Below are 27,820 nucleotides of genomic sequence, written 5' to 3' on the forward strand. Positions count from 1 at the left end.
GTGACCGTATATTGTAAATGTGTTGTCTTTGAAAATGCAGCCTGGCCCAATTTCTAAAGTTCCAGCTCCTTGCACCTCCAGGTGTGTCATTTTTGTACCACAAACAAAGGACAATTCTGTTAAATTGGCTAGAGTAAACATCCATTTATTCTTTTGTTCCATTTGTCTCCAAGTTTGGTGGTGCATGGTCGATTGCAAGTCGCACGCTTCTGACGATTTGTTCAATAAGAAAATCACCTCGCATAAATGTGATCGATCGCCTTTGCTAAATTTCGCTTGGTTGTCGCAAATAAAAACGTCATTTGTGGTATGTATGCAGCTGTTCATTTCTTCTGCGGTTAGCGATATGAACTCATCCCGATGGACGTTAGCTGCCAATAATGTTGATTTCAAAGCTATTGAAATAAATCGACCGGATCGTAGCATAGGTACGGGGATCATTTTGAATAAATCATACTGCTGGAGATCCACTAATGGAAGGCGAATCTCGAATATGATATGGTTCTTAATAACCCTTCCCTTACTCTTCATTAATTTGAAGAAATCCGAAACATTATCTTCGCGAACGGGTAGAGCACGAGATGGAGGAATGTGAGCCTTGATGGTTTGGAGCTCTTGTAGCAATTGATGTGGCGTAAGTAGCAACGGACTTATCCGACCATGATGAGCATCCGTTAAAACGTCGATTAAGTTATCTTCTATATGTTTCAACCTTGATGAAAGTAGCATGAGCTGTGAAGTGAGAAACATAATTGATTGTGTTGTCTTTACAACATCTTCTTCTTTCTTCACCTTATTTGCCAAAAGGTTCATCTCCACTTGCATGTTGCCGAAGTTCCTTTGGCTCGTATCTTCGTCCTTTCTAATTATGTTGATTGTTGAATCAATAATAGATGTCTGATTTTTTAGAAGATCCAACAAATGTTGCTTATCTTCATTTGCCTTCTCAATTGTCACAGTCATTTGCTCCGCATATTCCGAATCCAAGACACCAAATAACGAGTGTGCGAGGTTCCCGACTATGTTTAGAGCTCCTCTCCTGATGCGCCTGGGGAATATGTTCAGTGTATTTGATTCCAACTGCTTTTGTACTTGAATAAGATTTTCTGAAAGTATCTCACAGCTTCTGTTCTCAACTGCTATCTTACACAACTTCTGAAGGGTTCCTATCCCGGTAGAAAAGCCATCCATATCTGCCCAAAATGGGGAAAGATCATAATAAGTGATCAGTTTCCACTCTGCTGTTACTACTTTTGTGATTCCAATTCCTTCAAAATAGATGCCGGGCTTATTCTCAAACTTGTGTATGTTGAACGAATGACACAAGCATAGAGGTAAAAATAGTAAAGCCACAAGCATCATCGATACTAGCATGCTGCTTGACGTCTTCAATCGCTTTGGAGATGGCTCTTCACTCCTACTCTTGGTCTCTATAGGCGGAAGAGGTTCCTTTTCCTTTTTCCATAAAGGAGCTAATCTGGTTATAGCTCTTTTAATTTCGCCGTTTTGTGTCTTTACGTCGACTACACGAACGGCTCCATCGTTGCCCTTATATGTTCGGGTTATTCTGCCTAGCGGCCACTGCATTACAGGCATGTTATCTTCCTTAATAATGACCAATTGACCAGGTTCCACGTTTGGAGATGGTGTACTCCATTTCCTTCTTTCTTGCAGAGTATTTAAGTACTCCGTGGACCAACGTTTCCAGAACTCATGCCTAATTTGAGATACGACCTTCCATCTGCTTGTCAATGATGTTGACCATTGGTTCGCTGATGGGTCAACCTGTGCCGTTAACGGTTCTCCCACAAGAAAATGACCAGGTGTTAATGCAGCTAGATCATTTGGATCGTCAGAAATAGGAGTCAACGGTCGGGAATTCAGGATTGCTTCTATTTCAATAACAACTGTTTCCAACTCTTCGTGGGTTAATGATGCACTATTAGTGGTGCGAAGCAACAGTTGCTTGGCTGACTTCACCGCGGCTTCCCATAAGCCACCAAAATGTGGTGCTCTTGGGGGAATAAACTGGAAATCGATCCTTTCTCTTGAGCACGTCTCCGCTATTATTTCTTTGCCTTTCTCCCCAAAGACAGCCTTATTGAATTCATCGAGCTGATTTTTAGCACCTACAAAGTTAGTCGCGTTGTCTGAATATAGGGTTTGACATTTTCCTCGCCGAGAGATAAATCTCTTCAATGCTCCAATGAATGCTTCCGTTGTTAGGTCTGTAACTACTTCCAAATGTACAGCCTTTGTTGCGAAGCAGACAAAGACAGCGATGTAAACCTTGTGTGGTCTCTTGCCTCGTATTTTGTAGTGGACCCATAACGGTCCGCAATAGTCAACGCCGGAGACAATAAACGGCCTTGCTGGTGTGACTCTGCTCGGTGGGAGATTTCCCATGATTTGGTTGTATAACTTTGGCTTCGCCCGGGTGCACCTTACGCAATTTTGCACAATGTTGCGAGCCATAGCCTTCCCCTTGATTATCCAATATTTTTGTCTTGATGTTGCCAGTAATAGTTGTGAGCCACAGTGGCTATTCTCTAAATGGATCATGCTAAGAATGAGTTTCACAATTGGATCGTTGTATGGTAACAACATCGGGTGTTTTGTGTCGTATGCTAAGGTTGCCTCTTCCAACCTGCCACCGACTCTAAGTATTCCTCTGTCATCAAGAAACGGAGTTAAACTATGTATGGAGCTTGATTTGTCCAATGCTCCATGTTTCCTCAATTGCTGAATTTCTTTCGCAAAATCTGCCACCTGTACGGTCTTGACTATTAGTTGCATCGCCTGATTCAACTCCATAGGTGTCAATACATCTGTCGAACTTCCATGCTTGCGTCCCTTTATCCTTTCTGAAAATCGCAGGACATAACCGACAATACGTTGTAATCGTCTAAATGAACCCTTGTGGTTGATTCCATAGATCATATCCTGTAACCCACTCTGTGAGGCAATTGCTGATACTGTAGATTTTGTCTTGAATTCAAGATCGGATTGATTTTCTCTATTCTTTGAGAAGGGCCCCGGCCAGAGAGATTCATTTCCATGTAGATACGTGGGTCCATAAAACCACATCAGACATCCCGACAGACGATCTGGTTTCATACCTCTGGATATATAATCGGCAGGATTATCCTTCGTCCCCACATGTCGCCATTGAGTGTTTATCGATCTGCCTTGTATATTTTTTACTTTGTTGGCAACGAACGTCTTTAGAGCTGATGGTTCTGAATTGATCCAGTACAATGTAATCTCTGAGTCTGACCAATAAATAGTCCTTAGATCTTCGTAACCCAATTCGGCTTTGACCTTAGCAGTAAGTTTTGTTCCCAATTCAGCGGCACAAAGCTCTAACCGTGGCAGCGTGATCTCCTTTATTGGTGCTATTTTTGATTTTGAACAAAGAAGTCTGACTATATGCCTGCCGTCTGGCAGCATAGCTCGAAGATACACCACAGCACCATATGCCTTTTCTGACGCGTCCACGAAAGTATGTATCTCAATTTTTGTTGGTTTCTCTCCATCAAACATGTGTCTGGGTAACCTGAAATCATTTAACATCTTCAGACCTCCTCGGAACGATAGCCAATATGCTGCCCTTTCTGCTGGCAGTTCCTCGTCCCAGCCAAGTTTATTCTTCCACAGTTGCTGAATAAAGATCTTAGCTGCTGACACCACAGGACCCGCAATTCCTAAGGGGTCAAACAATCTTGCCAAATCAGATGTGACCTTCCGCTTGGTGACCTTGGTGCATTCGTTCACATCACTCTTCAAACAAAATCGGTCTGCTTGAGGAATCCATGTTAATCCCAAAACCTTGGTTGATGATTTGTCAAAATTGAGATCTACTTCTCTATCTTCTGGAGGAATTCCATGCAGCAGTTTTAAGTGGTTAGCACACCATTTTCGTAGTCTAAATCCAGCTTCCAGTAGTAACATATTAACTTGTTTCTGCATCTCAATTGCCGTTGTTAAACTGTCAGACCCGCACATGCAATCGTCAACGTAAAAATTCTTTTGCAATACCATCGCCCCCAATGGATATCTTTGTATGTTCGTATCTGCTAGCCTTTTCAGACATCTTGTAGCAAGATATGGGGCACACGTCGTACCATATGTTAACGTATTCAACATGTAATGTTCGAGTTCCTTGTCTGGAGTGTTTCTCCATACGATTAGTTGATATTTGCGATCTCTTTTGTCGACTAGCACTTGTCTGTACATCTTTTCAATGTCTGTTGTAAACACAAATCTCGGCAGTCTAAACCGCAACAGCATTCCAAACAGATCTCCTTGAACCCTGGGACCTGAATGCAAAATATCATTGAGTGACCATCCAGATGATGACTTGCAAGACGCATCGAACACAACCCTCAGTTTTGTTGTGCTGCTATTTGGGCGTAGGACACAATGATGCGGGATATAGTAATGATTACCACGCACCTCTCTTGATTGTATTTTCGTCATATGTCCCAGATCCTCATACTCCTTCATAAATTTAGCATACTGCTCGTGAAGACTTGCATCCTTAGATAAGCGACGTTCCAACGCAAAGAATCTTGATGCTGCAATATTCAAGGATTCAGAAATTTTCTCAGGGCCGTCTGCAAACGGTAATCGCACCACAAACCGACCATTCTCATTCACTGTTGTATTTTGGTTGAAGTGATTTTCACACTGTTCCTCTGCTATTGTCAACTTCTGGTCTTCACAAACATCGTCTTGTTCCCAGAACATCTTTAATAACTCTTCTAAAGCATGTTCATCTTCTCCGAAAACGGCGCATGTCACAGTTTCTGATTCAGCCTGAACTCTTCCACTAGCAATCCATCCTAGTTTTGAGTTCTTCAATATAGGAAGCTCTTTGGACATTCGAAGTTCTTGTGAGAGAATCAGGTTGAAGTAGAACTCTGCTCCAAGTAGTACGTCAATCCTGGTCGTTTGATAAAAATAGGGATCTGCTAGTTTTATGTTTTCTGGAATAGGCCATGATGTGATGTCGATCTCAGTGCTTGGTTGGGGTGGCACTATATTTGGTAACACAAAGGCTTCTAGGCGTGTTCTGAATTTGCTGGTGAGTGACTTAAGCTCCACGTTGACCCTGTGGTTTGCGGTTCTTGATCTACCTCCAACACCTTCGATACAGAGAGATGTTTGAATGGGTTCGATACCCAACCTCTGCACTAGTCGCTCTGACACCAGATTAATTTGTGAACCGGAATCCAGAATCGCCTTAAACTCATAGCTTCTTCCATTATTTGCCTTGATCGCAACACGTGCGGTTGCAAGAAGTACGTATGATTGGGATCTATTCGCCGATGCTACTGTTGGCGGCTGTTGAACCGACAAATCTGCTGACTTGTTCTCTACTTGTGGCCTCGTTGAAAAATGCAAAAGTGTATTGTGTTTTTGTTGACACTTCCTGCACTTCCCACTTGTACACGTTTTTGCCTGATGGTCATCCTTGAAGCAATTTAGACACATCTTGTGTCTAGCAACCCATTTCTGTCTTTCGGGCACTGTCATTGCCAAGAACTGTTTGCAGTAATATAGGGGGTGGTCACCTTTGCACATGTGACATCTACGGATCGTGGTGGAAGCAGTCGTTGCTGACGGTTTGCTCTTCTGAATCCCATTGACAGCTTCTAATGATTCGAAACGACTCCTCAAACATTTCATGAAATGATCCATCGTTTGGAGTTCTTTCGAATCTACAATCGACTGCTCATACAACACATGAGTAGTCTTGTCCATCCTCTTTGTTAGGATGTGGATTAAGAGTGGATCCCATTCCTTTGGCCTTACTCCAAGACCCTCCAATGCCAATAACGATTCATGAAGACTATCATGAAAGTCCTTCACTGATCTGCTATCGCCAGACATGTTGGGCAGGTTTAGCATTCTCTCAAGTATAGTTGACACTTGAGCTCTCTTGTTATTGTACCTGTCTTGGAGTGTCTTCCAGGCAATGTCGTAATTCGCCTCGGTCAACTCGAGGTGCCTTATGAGTTTCTCGGCTTCCCCAGTCACGTTGGCCTTGAGATACCACATTTTTTGCACTTGTGGCAAGGCTTGCTCGTTGATCATTTTCCCAAAAATGTCAGCAAACGTCTGCCACTTCGAATAATCCCCATTAAATTGAGGGATTGTAATTTTTGGCAGATTAACTTGATTTGCCAAATTTCCGCCTGATCTCTGCTGAGACGACGAATGATCGACCTGTGTTAGCGTCGATATTTTTTCTTTGAACCTTAACGTCTCTTCCTCTAAGAGAACGTAGGCTGATGCATCGTACCCCACCAACGTTGGGTCATCAAAGTCCTCGAACATTTTGAAGTGGATATCTTCCACGTGTGTCCACAGTTTTTCAATTGCAGCCACTGTCTGACAGGGAGCAGCTTGGCCTGAATTGCCCCTTATTAACGTTTGTATGGACTGCATTAGAGCCCTCTGACGTCTCACTAATGCAGTCACGCTGCTGGTTGCAGTAAACTGGCCTGATTGTTTTTGCACCCCCTCCCTTGTTGCGGGAAGCGGTTTCTGAGGCATTTGTTCTTTGCCCCTTTTGATGTCTGCCTCGATGTTGTCGATTGCAGCTCTGTACTCTTCACCAATGACTTGGTATTCGTTATTGGTGATATGGAGATGTGACTCTGCCGCAGGATCTGCACGAATTTTGTTTTCATTGCGATCGATCTCTGCCCAGAGTGCTTCCATTTCCTTGAGCTTTTTGCTGTAGAACTCCACCGTTCTTCTTTCCAATGGAGCCTTTTTTACGTTCGCAATTGCCTTCCTCAACTCGGCAATTGCTGCTTGTTGTTGCTCGATTACTGTAGCTAGATCCATACTGTATCCGCCTTACGGTGATTAGCTATCAGTTGATTCAGATTCTTGATGTAGGTACTGGCTTCTTCTCCAGATGTTTCTGGCTCTTAGATGGTGCTACTAGTTGTACGTAACTAGCTCCTTTCACAAATAAATATTTCAAATTCCTTACCACTGGTGGGGGGAAATTCGAAATTTATGAGTGAATCAAGTAATCCTTGTCAGGATCACGTCGGGGTCACCAAAAATGTTTATTAATATTAATTAAAGCAGATATACACAACACTTGAATTGTGTAACCTTGGTATGTTTACAATTTCTTCTAATCTACCAAGAATATTTATTTTTGCTTTCTATTTATACATTTTTGAATTCATTAAAACTAGCATTTAAAGTTAACTAAGCAATAAATTACTTCGGCCAATAACCCATGCAATGTGAAACCAATCGAGGTGTTTCTTTATTTAGGCTATTGGCCTGCATAAGGCAAACAATAATTATATAGGTCAGTTATATGCTGACATAGAATAAAATAATAATAAAAACAAAATTAAAAAATGTGTTAGTAAAATATGTTCTTTTGAACAGACGGTATCACGGTAACGAGCGATGGTACGAGACACAAAAGATTTGTTCACATTTAAATGCTGGAGTGGTCTAACGGTAGCCACATGTGGTTTTCCACCCGAATATAAAGAAATCACACTATCACGCTTGAATTCCATAACAAATAACTTTTTTTCTGGAAAATTTCTCACCAAAATGCTTTAGTACGCTTGTAAACAATATAATGAGCTGTCACTGGAATAATGTCGGACGAGTGGCTTATAAATGACAGCAGTCTGAAGTTGGTTGCAATTTTTTCATCTCACCCTGTATTTTACCTTCCAACTACAGTAGAAGTAATTCAAAGCAAGCTGTAAAATAACAAAGCCCTATTTTAAAACTTATGAAGTATACGGCTCGAAAAAGTTTTTTGACAACCCAAAACTATTTTGCGATTTTTTCTGCATAATATCCATAACCCGTTGGAATTTCCCAAACTATGATCCAAAAATCGTTGAACAGTGATTCTGACCTAATTCTAATCCCAATTCTGACCTTTTTATTAATTTCGAATCAATTTTTTTTGAGCTTACATATCAAATGTTATTTTATATATTTTTTCCAATTATTTATTAATTTCCCAAAAAATTACAGAATCGTCTTCCTTTTTTTCTTCTAAATTATCCCGGCAATTTGACATTTACTCCAGTGATTAATTTTCAAATCTTCTGCTATTATTGCCATTTTACAATACAATAACAAATTCATCCTTCGATTCATCAACAGTCAGCCAGCCAACCATTGATCTCATGTTTCAAACGAATGCCTTAACTTCGACGTCTAAGACGACGACATTGTCGTAACAATTTTCTTTAGCCTTTGGCTGTGACAATGTAAATTAATATTCTGTCATTCTATCGACATCGATACATAAACGCTTAAGGATACAACAATCGCTTGGTTGTATCATAATTTCCATGAAAAATTATCAACAACTAAGTAAAGAGAACAATAATCCCTCATGACCTTTGGGAGACTGGAAGACAGGGGGAACGGGTGGTTGGCAGGTGGGTGAGTGACTGATGACTTTCATTCATTCCACTTGGCAGTGATTTTTTTCATTGCTTCGGAATTTAATCGAGTTTATTGGGAACAAAAAAGAAAATGTAATATTAACCGAAATTGGAGATTTCTAGAAGTCATTTTTTTTTTTTGGAAAGAATACAAATTTTAAAAATTAGAATTTTATTTTAATAAAATTTTATTTTATTTATTTATTTATTTTTTATACCCTACACCACATAGTGGTAAGGGTATTATGTCTTTGTGCATTTGTCTGTAACATGGAGAAGGAAGCGAGATAGATCCATAGTTACTTTTGATGATCTGCATAGAATAACATTCTGAGTTGATTTATGCATGTCAGTCAGTCCGTCTGTCCGTCTGTCCATGTATTCTTGTGAACAAAATGCAGGTCGCATTTATTATCCGATTGAGATGAAATTTTCTAAGGACGAATCCTATTGAAATTGGAGATAATCCGTAAAAAATTAGATATAGCTCCCATATATATCTTTGTCCGATTTGCCTTTTATTGTGCACCAAACGTGTAATATCAGCCCGAATAGCGTGGGATTTTGCACTAACAACCAAATTAGGCCTGAAAATAAGTATGCCAAATTTTATCGAAATCGGTTCAGATATAGCTATAGCTCCCATATATATTGTTTATCCGATTTGTTATTTTTGACCTCCGCAGTCGTAATATGCACTCTGTAACAACAATATTTAGGGAAATATATCAAATACAGCTCAGAAATATCTTTGCCAAATTTTATCGAGATCGGTTCAGATTTGGATATAGCTCCCATATATAACTTTGTCCGATTTACCTTTTATTGTACACCAAACGTCTAATATTTGCCCAAATGAGATGGAATTTGGCACATGCAACCGAATTGAGTCTAGAAGCTAGTATACCAAACTTGGTGAAGATCGGTTCAGATATAGCTATAGCTCCCACATATATCTTCGTCCGATTTGCCTTTTATTGTGCACCAAAGGTGTAATATCAGCCCGAATAGTATGGAATTTTGCACAAACCACCAAATTAGGCCTGAAAATAAGTATGCCAAATTTTATCGAAATCGGTTCAGATATAGCTATAGCTTCCATATATACTATTCATCCGATTTGTTATATTTGTTACCCACAGCCGTAATATGAACTCCGTAACAACGATATTCAGGGAAATATATCAAATACAGCTCAGAAATATCTTTGCCAAATTTTATCGAGATCGGTTCAGATTTGGATATAGCTCCCATATATATCTTATCTGATTTCAAATTAATTTTGCACCAAATTTGCAATACAAGTCCGAATTTAAAAGATACAAATGCTTCGGCATGTTTAGTTCTTTGAACTTTAAATTCCAATAATAATAATAGCGTGTATGATTAAATTCTCCCATAAAATCTTTTAATTGTTATGTGGAGCTCTACAAAATTAGCAAAGTGGTGTAGGGTATCATAAAGTCGGCCCTGCCCGACTTTAGAACTTTCTTTACTGTTCTTTTTTTTTTTTGGATTTGTTGTCGTCGACTCCAATTTTTCGTAAATCCAAACTTAAATACATTTTTAAATGCTCCCCTAAATTCATGCACTTGCCTTCTAATATTAATCTCACTTAAAATGCTTGTCGAAAATACCCCGCCTTTCCCCACACATTAAGCCATAATGAACGACGACATTCATTGGCACATTAAAAGCAATGATATATAAATAACGAAGTGAATTATTAATGTATAAAAATTGATGTTTATTATTTTGTTTTCATTTTGATATGTCTCATTTTTATGTCGATATCATTAAATCGAAATGTTTTTCTTTTCTTTTATTTTGTCGTTTGTTTGCACTTCAATGACTCAACAAAAGACCAGCCAAGCAATTTCCACCGATATCCATATTTTAATTTCATATATCATTATTAAATGTTGAAATTTATGTTAATGCATTGAGGTGTTCACAATTACGGCGTCTTTGTTTTATATCAACGGTCTCATGTTGTTCAGACATAGAGTAAAATCATAATTATTTTTTATGTTTAATTTTGGGGAAGGTTGTTCAAGTTCATCTATGTACGAGAAATATTTCAAGGACATTGTGGGGAGAACATATGTATGCTGCAATGTCATAAATAAATTTTAAACACAAGAAAAGTGTACTGGTGAAATATTATTCGTAGACACATATTTTCACTTGAACAAGGTGGGAAAGAGCTGCATTCGTTCATGTCATGGACTCTCTTATATGCACATCCTAATTGAAAACCCCATAAATCCCAAAAAACTTGAACACTGTAAACATTTATTAAACTTAGATCAAGTTCGCAAATATCCAATATTGGTCAAAAACAATTAGCAAACAATTTAGCAAAAAATAAAAATCTCGTAAGGTGTGGAATGAATCGATTTACATTCTCTAGTTCGACAAAATGCATTCTAGAGCCAATCCAAAGCAATGAAAAAAATATTACCAACTAAAAAATCCTTTTGGGAAACCGGAAATTTTTTTTTCACAAGAATTGGTTTTTGCGAAGGAATTTGCTCCAATTTGAATGTCAAATTCAAAATACAAAATATACAAAAAATCTTTTGGTACACAACTTATTTAATGATACCCCTGATTTTAATATAATGTCTCCAGATTTTTATATAAGGGTATATCATATTAGGGCTCTACCAATAGTTGATCCTATATTGATATATTTTTTTTTTTTGTAATAGCCTTTTCACATCATAGGAACTCAAAATGCCAACATTTGGCATAAATAAAACGTAACAAATACCTGAAATCTGAGTTATCCTAACAGGGGGCAGTTCCAAAAAGTGGACCCATTTTCTGTATCAACGATTCCGGATATAATTCACAGATCGCTATCAAATTTCAAAGCTATATCCTAAATATTGTGTAATATATTTCAAAGAAAACGGAAGTTTTGGTATATGGTCTAAACTATATATTGTCTAAACTTAACAGTATTTGGCCTAGAATCCAAAACCCTGCCTGGCATTTTCACAATTCAGTGAAACTATAAGCAAATTTGTAGCGAGTTGGGAATATCATTTTTTGTGCAACCGTAGTATGTATTTTCAAAACCACTAAAATTTCTTTATATCTCAATTTCAGATACCAATATGAAATTTGAGGATTCCAGCCATATCCCTTCAAATTTAGTACCATTAAGTACTTTTTGTACAAATATATTAAGCATTTCTAAAACCACTTCCATATCCCACCCCAGACAACAACGGACACCTCAATGTCAAATTTGAGGATTTCAGTTTTATTACTACACACAATGCTTCATTTTATAACATTTTTAACTTCTCACACAATTATAGTAAAGTACGGCTTCGACCCTTAAATGTGTTTTTGAAATATATATATATTCCTGACGTTAGAGTTAGATTTAGACTCCTGTCGTCTCCCAGGACGTATAATAGAATTTTATGACAATAATTTTATAGAATATTTTGACTCGCTACGATGTCATCTAAACGAAAAACGAGGACCAGAACCGAAAAACCCTCTTTTTTGACTTGCTTGAAGGTAAAACTCTTAAACCATATTTTTCGAATTGTTACCTGAAATTTTTCCGAAGACACCAAATACCTTAAATGCACGGATTGCAAGGAATCTTAATCCGAAAATTGCCAAAAGTGCGGAAGAGGAGGAACTTGCCCCATCTATTAGGTTACTTTTCGTTGTAAACTTTCAAAACGCCGATACACGTATCTTATAATTTGGTGGATTCTCCCCGTAATTCTTTCTTATGTTCTAAAGTGTAATTAAAGTTGATCTAACCTTGTCAGTCGATATCCCGGTCTGCTGCGTGCAATTACAGGGTGAGATAGAAAAACTGCAAGAAAGTCAAAGGCCATAATTTTTACATTTTTTTTAAATGTTATTGAATGAAAGCACAAAATTTCGGAAATAGCATCAACTTTTAGAATAAATTAAGATTTGTTCGAAATGATTAAAATTTTCACGAATTATGGCCTTCAAACGGCCAATAAAACCGTAACACGCTGCTCGAATATTGCTCTGCGTATTTTGGCCCATTCCCGGTGAAGCGCTTGATCCAAAATACTCCAGACACAATAGTCCAACAGATAGGTATCCGGAGATTTTGGTGGTCATGTGCGCTGGATATGAAGCAAGGAATCTCATTTTGTTACCATTTTCGGGTGGCGCGTGCTAGCGTGATGGTGCTGAGTCCTATTGGAATGTCCAAGGTCTGCAGCCAAAATGTTTGCGTGCTTTAGTACACCCTCAAAAATATTTTGCGATAATATTCGGCATTTATTTTAATGCCACGGTCAATTAATACGAGCGGAGAGCGACCATCGGCTGTTATGGCGGTCTATACCATCACCATGGCCGACGCTTGGGTTCTGGTGGCCAACCGGACCAACTCTTTGGCAAGTAAACACGATTCAATATTTTCTCATCGGAGAAAACCAAATTCGGCCGTTCACCACTTTCGGCCAAGCGAAACAACTCTTTAGCTCTTTTGAGTCTATTTTCTTTCTGTTGCGGTATAAGTTCTTGAACTTTTTGGAATTTCAATGGCTTTTCCCCTGAGCTCATTTCATAATATATTTGCTGAATGGAATATTGTGATATATTCAGCTCACGAACCATTTTTCTGCCACTGCGACACGGGTTTCGATCAAGTCGCTTAGTTGCTTTTCGAAATATTTCTGCTGATGTTGCCGTTTTCTTCCGTCCTTTGGTAGCGTAGCCTTGACGTCGGGCTATGCTACCAGTATCACGGTAACGAGCGATCGTACGAGACACAAAAGATTTATTCACATTTAAATTCTGAAGTGTTCTAACAGTAGCCAATTGTGGTTTTCCAGCCCAATATAAAGAAATCACACTTTCACGCTTGAATTCCATCCTGAACATCTTTTTTTCTGGAAAATTCTCACCAAAATGCTTTTGTACGCTTGTAAACAACATAATGAGCTGTCACTGGAATAATTTTAACAGCTGTCGGACGGGTGGCTTTGAAATGTCAGCAGTCTGAAGTTGGTTGCAATTTTTTCATTTCACCCTGTATAGGGAGTTACCGTTATATGGAGGCTTTACAAAGACTTGAACCTGTACATTCAATTTTCTGTCAAAGGCTGAAGTATCCATTGCGAACTTCATATACCAAATTTTATAAAGTTCTGTTGAATAATATCGCTAAAATCATCAAAATGCCGAATATGGGGAGGTACTGTCACATAGGGCCTATACGAAGACGTAGACGAACTTGCAATACGCATTAAAATTTCTTTATATGGGGACTATATGAAGACGTGGACTTGTAAAAACAATTTTATGTCATTGGATGTAGTATCCATTAGGGACTTCAAATTCCAAATTTTATCAAAATACCGAATATCTGGAGATACAGTTAAAAGGGTACTTTATTAAAGCTTAGACCTATATTGACAGTTCTATGCAAGGACGTTTCTTACATAACGGGTAGCAAAAAATTGTGACTAATAGACCCCAAAACTATAAATCTGTCGGTACATTTTTAACACCAGACGTCCTACAGACTTAATAAAGGTCTGAGTAAAATTTTATCAACCTACGTAATTTCGTTCGGAGGCTAGAGTGATTTCTGCAGACGGACAAAGGGACAAACAGACGGACGGACAATGCTAAATCAACATACAACATTTTATGCTGATCAAGAATATATATACTTTTTGGAGTCTATAATGTATATTTCGAAGTGTTTCAAACGGAATGAAAATCTTAATATATAATATGGTGGAGGGTATAACAATAGTTTCAGTTCGAATATTTACTTATTTCTTATTTCAAATCCAAACCTAAGTACAAACAATATCCTTAACATAACTCACTGTTGCCGTTCTGTTATTTAACAGCCAAAGAGAAATGAGTGGAGAAAAATAAAACACAAAAGAGAACATAAGTCCAGTTACAGTTTTGCCTCTCACTCTCTCGCCCCATCACACATGTACACAAATACATATACACACTCAGGATGGCGAGGTTATTGCTATCTGCTGCGAACACTGCAGCAGCATATTTTGGTGTTTGGCCAAGAAATGGAGTTGAGACCGTTGAAACTGTTGCTTCTCGAATCAGTCTTATTTTTGAGGCTGTGTGCTTAACATTTGTTTCCGGTTAAAGTTCTTACAACAAAAAGTGGGTTGGCAGTTTGTGTTGGTAGTTGTAATCATACCCAGACATGAAAACACAAACACACACAGAGATATACACATTCACACAGAACAACACAACTGTATACATATAGGTTTATAAAGTGCTAACAAGTGAAATTTCGTCTTTAATTTTTGAACACAGACAAATAAACAAAGTAACACAAACACACACACGTATACAAATAATAAACAACTTTTTATTTAAATAATTTACATCATTTCCCATCGAGAGCTTTAAGAATTAAAGACATCACAGGGAAAACAAAACAACTCGAGTCCCACATCAAAAGGTGTTCTCAGACGAAGAGATACGCCAACGAAGAGAAGTGGAGAAAGAAAATACCTTTTTAGCCAGGCCATTAAAGAATTGTCGATTTAAAAGAAGTGCTCATAAATCATGTACAACTCGCTTAATTACTGATGTTCCAAGTGGTGGCAAAGTTGGTGGTGGTGGTGGTGGTGCTGGCAGTGGTGGGAGCCAGAGCACGAAGCCGATCGGCTCGCAGTCGGCGTGCAGCCGCCGCCGACTTTTTTTAAGTGATCTGAGCCGCCGCTGATGTATGCGGCTCTCATCGGCTCAAATTTTTAGCCGACTGAGTCGGCTAAGCCGTTGAAAAATATAAATTTATACAGCAAATTTGTATAAATATGTCTTTTAATCTTATCGATAAATTAACATATTATAATGCTCATTATTGGACGATAATTTACATTGTGCACTCGTCTTCGAGAGGCAAAAACGTGTAGGCTATTTATATTAATTATACACTACACCACATAGTAATAAGGGTATTATGTCTTTGTAGATTTGTTTTTTTTTTATCACAAAACCTTTGGCAACCTTTTGTAACTTACGAATTTTGATGGAGTGGCAACCATATTGTTTGCCAAAGATTCGTTGTGTTTTTGCTTGTTCAAAGAAACGAATGCAAAATGTGCCAAAGGAATATTAAAAATTATTTTTCCGCTAACCGAAAGGGTCAAACTGTTTTGACTAAATCAGAATCCGATTCAGACGAATCTGTTGATACTGAAATCAATATTTCTCCATATGCAGATGTATCTCAATATGAAGATCTTTTTAAAAAGAAAAATGAATTTAAAAATTTGGCAAAGGTTGTTGTAAATGAAGGTGGTATATCAATGTGTTGGAAATATTTTGGTGATCTCTATTTTAAAAAGAGGCATATACTTCAAAAATATAAATTTTGCAAATTGTGTTTGGATGAAAAGACCAATTTAAAAAGGTAAGAATTTCTAATTTTTTCCATTCGCATGTGTGTAATTGTTTATGATTTTAGTTTTGGAAAATCAACATCAACCACAAATTATATGAACCATCTACGAGCTGTACATAACTTGGACGTGAAATCTTTAAATAACCTGAAAAGTTCAACAATGACACAAAATGCATTGAAATCCTCAACAAGTTGTAACAACAAACAACAAAATGCTCGCCGGGTCGCCGAAATGTGCTGTTGGGATTTGCAACCGTTTAAAATTGTTGAAAGGCCAGGATTTAAGAAATTGGTATCTTTCTTAAACCCAAAGGCTATATTCCCCACAGATAGGACAATAGCTACGACGGCTTTAAACGATGTTTATGACATATATTTGGACCACGTAAAAACAAGCCTTAAAGAGTCGCCCAAAAATGTTACACTTGTATTGGATATGTGGTCAGATAAACATAAGCACTTGTCTTACATAAACATAAAAGTGCATTTCTGCCAAAATTTTCAAATGCAAATTGTAACGCTCAAGACAGAGATCTTTCCACGACCTCACACTGGACTAGCAGTTGTAGAAAAAATTGAAGAAGCTTTATGTGAATTTAATCTGTTGGAAAAAAACATATGTGCTGTTACTGATGGTGGAAGCAACATCGTTTCAGCTTTAAAAATTAAAAATATACCAAGATATGGTTGTATGGCTCATGTTTTACACAGATTTTTGGTGGAAGATATACTAAACAACAAGTCATTTGAAAATATTAATAACATAATATCAAAATTAAAAAAAAAATTTATGGCAGCTTAATGTATAGCTATGAAGAAATATCAAATATTCAAAATATGGAGGAACAAAACGATTTAGTAAAAATATTTACAGAGGTTGAAATAATTTTGGAGAGTTTGGATAGTTGCGAACAATTTCCACATGGAGATGACTATTTTACTGAACAATATGAAGCAACTTTAAACGTCAAGCACCACACCTCTTTGAAAAATTCCGTTGCAACACGTTGGAACTCTCTGCTTGCAATGATTCAAAGCTATACGAATAATATATCCACTATAAATGTAGCATTAGTTAAAGCTAAAAAGGAACTGTTAGTGATTGGGACAATGGAAAAGCAAATTATAACGGAATTTGGCACGTTTTTAAACATTTTTGAGGACGCCACAAAACACCTTCAAGGCCAAGATTATCCGACGATATCTTCGTGTATTGATTTTCAGGAATCCATTATGTCCTCATTGAAGAAAGAAGAAGAAAAAGCGTCTTTTGAACTAAAAATCAATTTATGCAATTTCGCTGTGCAAAACTTTACGAAGCGATTCAAAGTATATAGAATGTATGTTGTAGCTGCGCTTATGGACCCATGCCAAAAAAACTGGCCTGTTTTAGATAAATATATACTACAGATACCCAAACAATCGCCAAACTCCTTGGAACTTGTGCATGATGTTCTGTCTCCAATTTCCAAGGAGAACTTGATTATGGAAGAAATTGAAAAATTAAAGGAAATCGATGACACATTATTAAATGAGCCATCAACGAGCACTGAACCAAATGCAAAAAAACAGGTATTATGTTTTAATAAATGTAAAGGTAAAAACTGACGTATATTTTACTTGCAAAAAATATCAGCTAGTCGTCAAAGAATGTTGGAATTTATGGGACCATCGCCTTCTAATGTACAAAATAACGTAGAGTTAGAAATAAGAAAATATTTGGAAATGAAAGTCGAGGCGGTTGAGCCTCTAGATTGGTGGCGACAGAACAAACAAGTACGTTAAAGATTCACATCTTAAACTTGTTTTAAGCAGGTTACGTTTTGACCATTTAATTTTTATAGATCTTTCCAAATGTTGCTACTGTAGCAAATATGTGCTTTGGAATTCCAGCCACATCAGCATCTTCAGAGCAAGCATTTTCATATGCCGGGAATTGTGTAAATGCAAAGAGAAGCAGCCTGCATCCGGCAACAGTAAAGAAACAATTGTTTGTTCACGATAACAAGGCAGTCGTCGAACCATTTTTATCAAATTGAAGTATTTTTATTAATTTTTAATGTGCTATAAGCAACAAATGTGCATATAAACTTATATTTTCATTTTTATTTTAAATTAAATGAATTGACAGTTATTAAAACAACCGAAATTATTTGTTCACGTTAAAGTCGTCGTCTGTAGCCGACTTTTAGCCGCCGCCGGCCGTATATTGCTTTAGCCGCCGCCGCCGATTTTCTTTCGGCTGCAGTCGACTTTTAGCCGCCGCCGACTTTTTTATGCTTAGCCGCCGCCGCCGAGAATTTCACATCGGCTTCGCCCTCCGGTGGGAGCAGGCAAAATACCTGTATTCCTTCATCTGTAAATGTGAGTTTGAGTGCGGATTTTAAAATGCCAAAAACCAAAGAAACGAAAATGAATTTAAAGATATCCTGAGAGCGCTTTCTGTTGCGAAACGCTGAGTGTTTGTGAATTGTGTCAAGAAAGATTTAAATCCCGGAGCTACGCACACGAGTAAATGTGCATATTTTTAACCTCCAGTTACAAGAAAATTGTGTAAGATGACGAATCGTATTGACAGGTGTTTCAGACAAAAAGAAAAAGAAATCGATTTACATTCCGAGGATTTTGTGTGTGTGTTATATAGCTACATATATATATTATTTTACGTATGTCATTGGCATTTTTTTCATTCACGTTTTCGACTTTATCATTTCGGTGGCATAGAAATGTCATATCAAGGGCAACAAACATGGAATTGAAAGAAATCTGAACACCCAACGTGGTAAAATAATTAAACCAATCAAAAACAAAATCAAAACCAAAACCAAAAATAAAATAAGAAAATAACAACAAAAAACAGCAATTTCATCATCAAGCCAAAAACCAATATGTGCTCCCCCCGCCATAGGAGTAAGAAGAATTATGATTTATGATGTTGTATTGAAACGGGCGTCATAGACAATATTCCAATTCATTAGAAATACAATTAAATGTATTGCCCGAAGGTAACAGGCGAATTGGAAATAGCTTTAATTTATACAAAATTATGTAAATTGATGGGTTTTTTTTAAAGAGAGCAAAACAAAAAATACAATTTGTGATAGCTTCCGTTAATATTTGCCGAGAAATATGAGGGAGATTGGAAAATAGAATATTCAGATTTAAATTAAATTTTATACTTGAATGTGAGGTTTTAATCATTATGGGAAGATGAATATGAAATGTATTCACGAGCTAAAAGGTCGAAGAAAAGAATGCAAAATAAGAAAAACACTACTAGCGGAACTGAGAATACATAATGTTCTAAGTTAAATTACATTTTTTTGTGGAAAATGTGGCACTTCAAAATGTCGATTGCGAAATGAATAAAATATTTTCTCAAAGCCCAACGGCAAAGAAATTTAATTTTTAGTTTTTATGATTTTAGCAAAATTTCGTGAACAAACAAGTTTTGCTGACAGATGTATACCCTCAGCCAATGTTCGATTATTTAAATATATGTTGACTTCTGTTATGATTATTCAAATTGTTGACCCTCTATGAAGTCGATTTCGAAGGAATTGCCAATAAAGTCCATTTTGTATCGGACCTAAAAAAATATGATATAAATATTGTGGCGTGCCAGGTTTGTACTATATCGACTACTTCCCCGCCTTTATATGAAATATGTGATAATTTTTATTGACCGAAGTTTTCCATTTTCATACTTTATCTAATACAGTTAAAAATATTGGATATTTATTTCGCTTTCTTTGAGCGTTTGTTTTTCAAAATCTGGATATTCAAGCTTCATGGATATTCTTCACAGCAGATCTTGCGTTAGTAGAAGTAATGGGATGTGTGAAATATAAAGACAAGCGGGTGTTTATTTCGAATTTTATAATAGTTTTGGTTATTCAAAACTTTAACCCTTTGTGGGGGATGTAGCAAAGGGAATGGTCCGATCTATACTACCTAACAGATATTGTGTGGATAGAAATATTAAGGTGTGCTAAGTCTGGATGGAATCGGATTTTAATTTCGCGTTTTATGACCTTTATGGATATTCAAGATTTTGACCCTTTTGTGGGGGAGGTACCAGAAGGAGTGGAGCGATATATCCCATCTTCACAGCAGATCTTACGTCAGTAGGAATAATGGGATGTGTGAAATATTAAGATAACCGGATGTTTATTTCGGATTTTATAATCCTTTTGATTATTCAAAACTTTGACACTTTGTGAGGGTGGAAGCAGAAAGAGTGGACCGATATATTCCATCTTCATAACAGACCTTGTATTAATAAAACATTGAGATGCGTGTAGTTTGAAGACAATCGGACTCTTACATCACATTTTATAAGAGTTATAATTATTCAAAATATTGACCCTATGTGGGGGAGGTACTTGATGGGGTGAAGCAATCTTGTCCATTTTCGCACCTGACCTAACACTGATGCAAATATTAAGATGTGCAAAGTTGGAGCAAAATCGATTAAACTTTCAAAATAATTTTTGTTTCGACCTTTTGTGGGGAGGTACCAGAAGGAGTGGACCGATATATCTCATCTCCGAATACGATCTAATATTAATAATAATATTTTGATATACCAAGTTTGGACCAAACTGAATATTCCCTTCGTGCGCCAGCCAAACAGACAGACGGTCCATCTGACGATCTAAAGAGACATAGAGTCTAAAACCGTTATTTCGATGAGGCACGTTTTGGCCGTAAAATCAGATGAAGGTGTATATCGAAGCTAGTGCAAATTTGAACCGATATATAAAAATCTTGACAACATTTGGCAGAGGTGTTTTCGAGGTATATTTTATATCTTTGTTTTGGAGTGCATGTTACGCATGTGAGGGACTTCCACACAAAATTGGAGCTATTTCTATATAAGAATAATTTTTTCCCCAAATTTGAAGAACTTGCTTCCAGGCTAAATTCCGTAGGAAGATCCAAAATTCACTCCATTTTGGGTGATATTACCATTTGGTGCGAAAAATCGGATAAATACATATAAGAATGAAATCGTATAAATATATATATGCGAACTATATCCAAATCTGAACCGATTTCGATAAAATTTGGCAAAGGTATTCCCGAGCTCTACGAGATGCCTGGTACCAAAGTTCATTGTTGTGGAGTGCATATTACGAATTTGAGGGTCTTAAAGATCAAATCGAAACCGATTTTTCACCAAATTTGACTTAATTGCTTCTAGACTGAATATTGACCATAAGGTGCACAATTAATCCGAAATCTGTTGAAGATATATATGGGAGCTTTATTCAAATCTGAACCGATCTTGATAAATATGACAGAGATATTTTTATGCTGTATCTGATATCTGGTATCAAATATCATGCTTGTGGGGTTCGTATTACAAAAATGAGGGACTCAAATACCAAATCGGATGAAACATATATATGGGAGTTATAGCTATATCTGAATCGATTTTCACTAAATTTGATGTTCTTGCTTCTAGGCTAAATTCTGCCAGATGTTCCAAAATTCAGGTTATTTGAACTTATATTAACCATTTGGTGCACAATTAACCCGGAATCGGTAGAAGATATATATGGGAGCTTTGTCTAAATTTGAACAGATTCTTACCAATTTTAATAGGGTTCCTCCCTGGGCAAAACAATTTTTTTTTTTTTTTTTTTTGAAATTTTTTTCTCAATCGGATAATTAATGAGACCTGTACTTTGTTCACAAAAATACATGGATATATGGATAGACAGAGGGACTGGCATGCATAAGTCGACTTAGAAAGTGATTCTATGAAGATCCACAAAAATAACTATGGGTCTATCTCGTTTCCTTCTCCACGTTACAAACAAATGCGCACAGACATAATATCCATACCACTATGTGGTGTATGGTCATTTGTTCGGAAATTTTAAGGTATAAAATCTCTACTAAATTTTATGACTTTCCTTCGAAATAGTTCTGCCATAGTCTTGAGACTCGACACAGACAACTGAAAATTGTTTTCTTGAATTATTGGACTTAGTAGTATAGATATGTAGTGGCCATGACTAATTTATGTTCCAATTACTTATTTAACAGATGTTTTTAGTTGTGAGCTTTAATTATAGAGCATAAAAGGTAAAAGAAGTCCACGAAATACTATCATCGATTCACATAAAACAATCACCAATTTTCAGGACTTTTCGAAATTTCATAATTAAATAGGCTAACGTGAAATTATCTTTAGTTTGACATATTTCATTTTATTAAAAATGGAAATTGTTTTAATTTTTTATAACTTCCATGTGGTAATCAAATTAGTAAATATTTATCAAATTTATTACACTTTTTCGATAGAAAAAGTGTCATGGCACACGTAACTTTATCCAACAATTAGTTGCAGAAAATTCCAGGTCAAAAACTTTTCGACAGTAATACTGGCACTTTTATTATCACTTAAATCTAACTTGTTTAGGGATCAACACTCTATGACTCACAAATAAACAACAAAAAATATATCGTATTTCAAATTTCATAGAAAATTCTCCAGGGCTATTTCCCAAACAACGAAAGAAAAGAAAAGTTTATTTAAGACTGTCTGCAGGAGCATCATGCTTTGTTAAATGGGAACACAGCTTCAAAGTAATTTGCCTATTTCCACAAAAATCTGGAAATTAACAAAAACAAATAACAGAATTTCACAAATCTCATGAATGGCTAAGCTATGGCTTCCTAGAAAATGCCACATTTCCAAAAAAAAAAAAAGAAAAACACCACTCACATTGAACGCAGTATGGAGAATGACCTGTGTGTGGAACTTTCAACAAATGGCTGAATACTTCTAACTGTCTAGCCGATTTTTAATGCCTCTCATGTTGTTGTTGTTATTGTTGCTTGCGTCCTCCTAGTTTATGGTTAATTTTGGTGTTTCCACACACAAAACCCTCGGCTAAAATAAATATTTAACAAGTGGAAATTGAAAATGCTTAACCTCAGAGATAATTTGGGTGAGCAAGTGAGCGTGTGTGTGTCCGAGTGTGTGTGTGTGTTTCGGATAGACTGTTAAATCAGTAATTTATTTTTTTCCTTCGTTCGTTCGTCCGTCCTTTCGTTTACACATTTAACGTAGTGTAAATATAATCTTGGGATAATCTTTTGATTTTTATGTGTAAAATAAATACAAATATTGTTTTTAATAGGATAAAGTCATATCGAACAAAATATACGCAAATAGTAAATGTTGGTAATATTTTCAGTATTTATTTGGTTCTTTCATATTTGGGTATTCCTTGTTGTGTTCCCAAAGGGAATGGACCCTTCTCAAATATTGAAATTGTAAATTACAAATCTATGTTGTTTGCCTCTATATTCACTTTTCTGGCATTAAAGTATGTAAATTGCACCCGAAAATAAAGAAGTAAGAATTTGTGAAAATGAAAAACACTTCCATCTAATTTGGGAAGAAAGTATGAATAATGAACGAATTAATGTGTTCTGCGAAGAGAGTAGCAAAGGATATATAGATCTATATAATAATTAAAATTGTGAAACATGCTAGATGTTACGGCAGATATATAACCTCAGCATTTGACAATTTATAAATACATGCCATTATTTTCCAACTTTAAATTAGATACTTGATTAGCAATAACATATCTATGTGCGAAGTTTGAGGAAAACTCGGGAATATTTCCGCTTTTTATAAGTTTTCGTGTGGGAAAGGTACCAGAAGAATTGGACAGACATATCACATACATGTACACATTGGATCTAAGGTCTGTGGAAAATTAATTTTTATACCCTCAGGCATATGACTACAGAGGGTATATATCATTTGATACGGTCAAAACGTTCCTAGTCGAAATAACGTTAGGTCTCTTTGGACCAAATCCGTTTCATGACATTTGGGGTCGATCTAGCGATGTCCGTCCCTTCGTCTGTCTGGCTGGTACGCACGATAACTCTCGAAGGGAGTATCCGATTTGGTACAAACTTGGTACATCGTAATATTTTTGTCAAACTTAGATCCAGTTCGGAGATGGGCACTCCTTCTAGTACCTCCAGCACAAAAGGTCCAAATTTTCAAGAATAAATATTTTTTGCACAGAAGGAGAAACGATAATCCGATTTTACTCCAACTTTGCAAATCCTAATATTAGCGTCAGTGCTAGGTCAAGTGCGAAGATGAACAATATCGGTCTACTCCATCAAGTACCTCCCCCACAAAGGGTCAAAATTTTGAATAATTACAAGTCTTATTAAATGTGAAGTAAGTGTCCGATTGTCTTCAAACTTCACACACCTCAGAATTTTTATTAACCCAAGATATGGTGTTAAGATGGAATACATCGGTCCACTCCTTAGGGTACGTCCCCCACAAAAGGTAGAAATTTAAAAAAAAAAATTTTTTTTTTGCACAAAAAGGGAAAGGATGATCCGATAATGCTCCAACTTTGCAAATACTAAAATTTGAGTCAAAGCTAGGACATGTGCGATAATGCACAATATCGGTCCACTCCATCCAGTACCTCCCCCACTATGGGTCAACATTTTGATTTATTACAACTCTTTTAAAATGTGACGTAAGAGTCCGATTGTCTTTAAATTATCACATATCCTAATATTTATATTAACACAAGGTCTGGTGTTAATGTGGAATACATCGGTACTTAATGGTGTGGACCGATATATATATATATATATCGGTCCACACCATCAAGTGTCCCCCCACAAAGGGTCAAACTCTTACAAAATATGATGTAAGATTCCGTTTGTCTTAATGTTTTACACATCCCAATATTTTTATGAACCCAAGGTATTAAGACGGGATATGTCGGCCCACTCCTTCTGGTACCACTTCCACCAAAGATTGACATTTTTTATATCCATAAGCGCGAAATTAACATCCGATTCCATTTAGACTTGCCACATCTGAATATTTCTTTCAACTCAGGATATGTTATAAAGACGGTTGAGATCGGTCCATTCCTTAAGAAAGGGTCAAAGTTTTGAAAAAAACAAAGTGCAAGAACTTACACCGCAACAGAAAGAAAACACACTCAAAAGAGCTAAAGAGTTGCTTCGCTGGCCGAAAGTGGTGAATTGCCGTATTTTCTCCGATGAGAAAACATTATTTGTTCAGCAGTTTGTAAACAAACAAAATGGTCGTGTTTACTTGCCAAAGAGGTCAGCTGAAAATGTGCATCTTCTGTAGGCCACCAGAACTCATGCGCCGGTCATGGTGATGGTGTGGGCCGCCTTAACAGCCGATGGTCGCTCTCCGCTCGTATTAATCGACCGTGACATCAGAATAAATACCGAATATTATCGCGAAAATATTCTTGAGGGTGTATTAAAGCCTTGGGCACGCAATCATTTTGGCCGCAGACCTTGGACATTCCAACAAAACTCAGCACCATCGCACTCAGCACGCGCCACCCAAGAATGGTTACAAAATGACCTTCATTGACCAACAAAATCTCCGGATACCATTCCGTTGGACTATGGTATCTGGAGTCTTTTGGAAAGCAAGGTTGGCACTAAAAAATACCAAAGTGTCGATCACCTCAAACAAGCGTTTCGTCAAGAATGGGCCAAAATAACGCAGAGCAACATTCGGGCAGCGTGTGAGGGTTTCATTGGCCGTTAGAATGCCATAATTCGTGCCAAATATGACCAATTCGAACAAATCCAACCTTATTCTAAAATGTCATGATATTTTCGGCATTTTTTGTCTTCATTCAATAAAATTAAAAAAAAAATGTAAAAATTATGACGTATGACTTTGTTGCAGATTTTTTTATCTCTCCCTTTATTCAATTTTTTTACTATTTATTGATAATTTAATTTCGATAATTTTCTTACCCCATCTGAGACAGATATTAAGAATCTTAAAGACTAAACCAAATTCGGAACTCCCTTTGCGTTCTATTATTAAGGTACATTTAATGGATGTACCAACAATAGTAGGCCGAATTTGCCCCTCTCCAACTCGACTATTGAAATATTATGATGTACCAAATTTGGACGAAATCGGATAATCTCTTCGTGAGTTATAGGGCATACCTACCAGCCCAACGGGCGGATTGACGGCACAAGGTTGACTACAAGTCATCTGAAACGAATTTCGTCCAAAGAGACATATGGTCAAAGAGGCATATTTTGCCGCTTTAAATTATATAAAGCCACGCAAACATTTTGGCAGCAGACCTTGGACCTTCCAACAGGACTCTGCACCATCGCACTCAGCTCGCAGTTCGCGGCTCTCTTCATTTCCAACGCACAATGGCCACCAAAATTTCCAGATACCAATCCGTTGGACTTTTGTGTCTGGAGTATTTTAGAGAGCAAGGTTGGCACTAAAAAATACCAAAGTGTCTATCGCCTCAAGCAAGCGCTTCGCCGGGAATGGGCCAAAATACCGCAGAGCAACATTCGGGCAGCGTGTGACGGTTTCAAATTTGATCGAAATCGGATCAGATATAGCTATAGCTCCCATATATATTGTTCAACGGATTTTTTTATTTTTGTCTTCCGCAGCCGTAATAATATCAAATATTGCTCAGAAATAACTTTGCTAAATTTTATCGATATCGGGACAGATATGGATATAGCTCCCATATATAACATCGCCCGATATGCATTTTATTGTGCACCAATATGGAATGGGCCAAAATACCGCAGAGCAACATTCAGGCAGCCTGTGACGGTTTCATTGGCCGTTTCGTGCCAAATGTGACCAATTCGCATAAACCTAAAGTTATTCTAGAATTTGGTGCTACTTCCACATTTTGCTTTCATTCAATGAAATTTATCTCAACCTTTACTGTTGCCAAACAATTCGTTAAAATCTCATTACTTGGTAATGCGACTTTTTGACGGTATGAACTTCATTAGTATGGGTCTAAGACTAAAATGCTACGAAGTAAACCCTTAGTAAAATAAAAACCATCCCATATTTATGCAAGAGGTAGCAAGACATAAAAACTAACTATATACACATGTCCTCAGGCATTTCTAGCTTCCTTCACATTCTTCCCTTTCCAAATACAAATGTGCATTTTTTTATCTTATAGCGACTGTTTTATTTCATTGCTTGGAGTTTATTGCTGGGAAAATAAATTTTATTCTCGTTTCGCAACATAAATTACATGGCATTGGCGATGAACATAGTACTTAGGGGAACGACTTGGTTTATTGTTCTAAATTAAGTGCTTAACCCGTACATTAGGGATGCTGTGTGTAGGTGGGTTAATGTGGGACGGGGGAATAATTGTGGGGTGGGAACTATTTATTTATTAATTTTTAGGAAATAAATGTGGGACTTTTGGTAATAGGTGCATTAATAATGAATAGTGAGAAAATAAATTCGATATATTTTTTTCTCTGAAACTTTCTGATATTTATGGCCACCAGGTGAACAAACATGTGCTTCTTCGGACTCTACCGAAGTCAGAAAGGATATTCTGTAGCGAAATTCAAATACTGTGGAATAAAGAGATTTAGAAAAAAATATCTCTGTATCTCCATCATTTTTACATCGTCTTTAATTCTATATAGAATTAGCTCACCTACGTCCCTCCTTCCTTTACACCGACCACCAACTCAAACCCCGTAATCCACTTAAATTTTTAAAATAACTTTGTCATAATCATTATTAATTATTTCATATATATTTTATTTTTTCCCCAAACAATGACTTGTTAAGTATTTCATTGAAATTGTTTTGTAACGACCTACATTTAATGTCAATGCTATTATATAATGAAATGGAAAAAAAACACCAACAACGGGAACCACAAAAGCATATTTGCCGTTTGCAGGTGAAAACAGAGCAAAAAAGTAAAAGAAGAAGAGGCAAAACATACCAAGCTTATACATCACTTTTCCACACAATTACCAACGGCCCTCCACTTCGCCCCCTGCAACACCCCCACTTGGGCTGTAAAACCATCTTGAAATACTAATGACCAGAAATGTAGCCATG

At 36.9% G+C, this 27,820-nt stretch overlaps 1 protein-coding gene across 1 annotated transcript; it reads left to right on the forward strand.

Annotated features, from left to right (window-relative positions):
* Nucleotides 1-15,597: 15,597 nt before the first annotated feature.
* On the forward strand, nt 15,598-17,448 carry LOC131804497 (zinc finger BED domain-containing protein 4-like). The gene is made up of 2 exons (XM_059127463.1): nt 15,598-15,885; nt 15,940-17,448. Exons 1-2 carry the CDS (start codon nt 15,782-15,784, stop codon nt 16,676-16,678), a joined length of 843 nt encoding a protein of 280 aa, XP_058983446.1. The 5' UTR covers nt 15,598-15,781; the 3' UTR covers nt 16,679-17,448.
* The last annotated feature ends 10,372 nt before the right edge of the window (nt 17,449-27,820 follow it).

Source organism: Musca domestica, unplaced genomic scaffold (genome assembly GCF_030504385.1).
Source record: "Musca domestica strain aabys unplaced genomic scaffold, Musca_domestica.polishedcontigs.V.1.1 45, whole genome shotgun sequence".
In the NCBI taxonomy this organism is placed as follows: Eukaryota; Metazoa; Arthropoda; class Insecta; order Diptera; family Muscidae; genus Musca; species Musca domestica.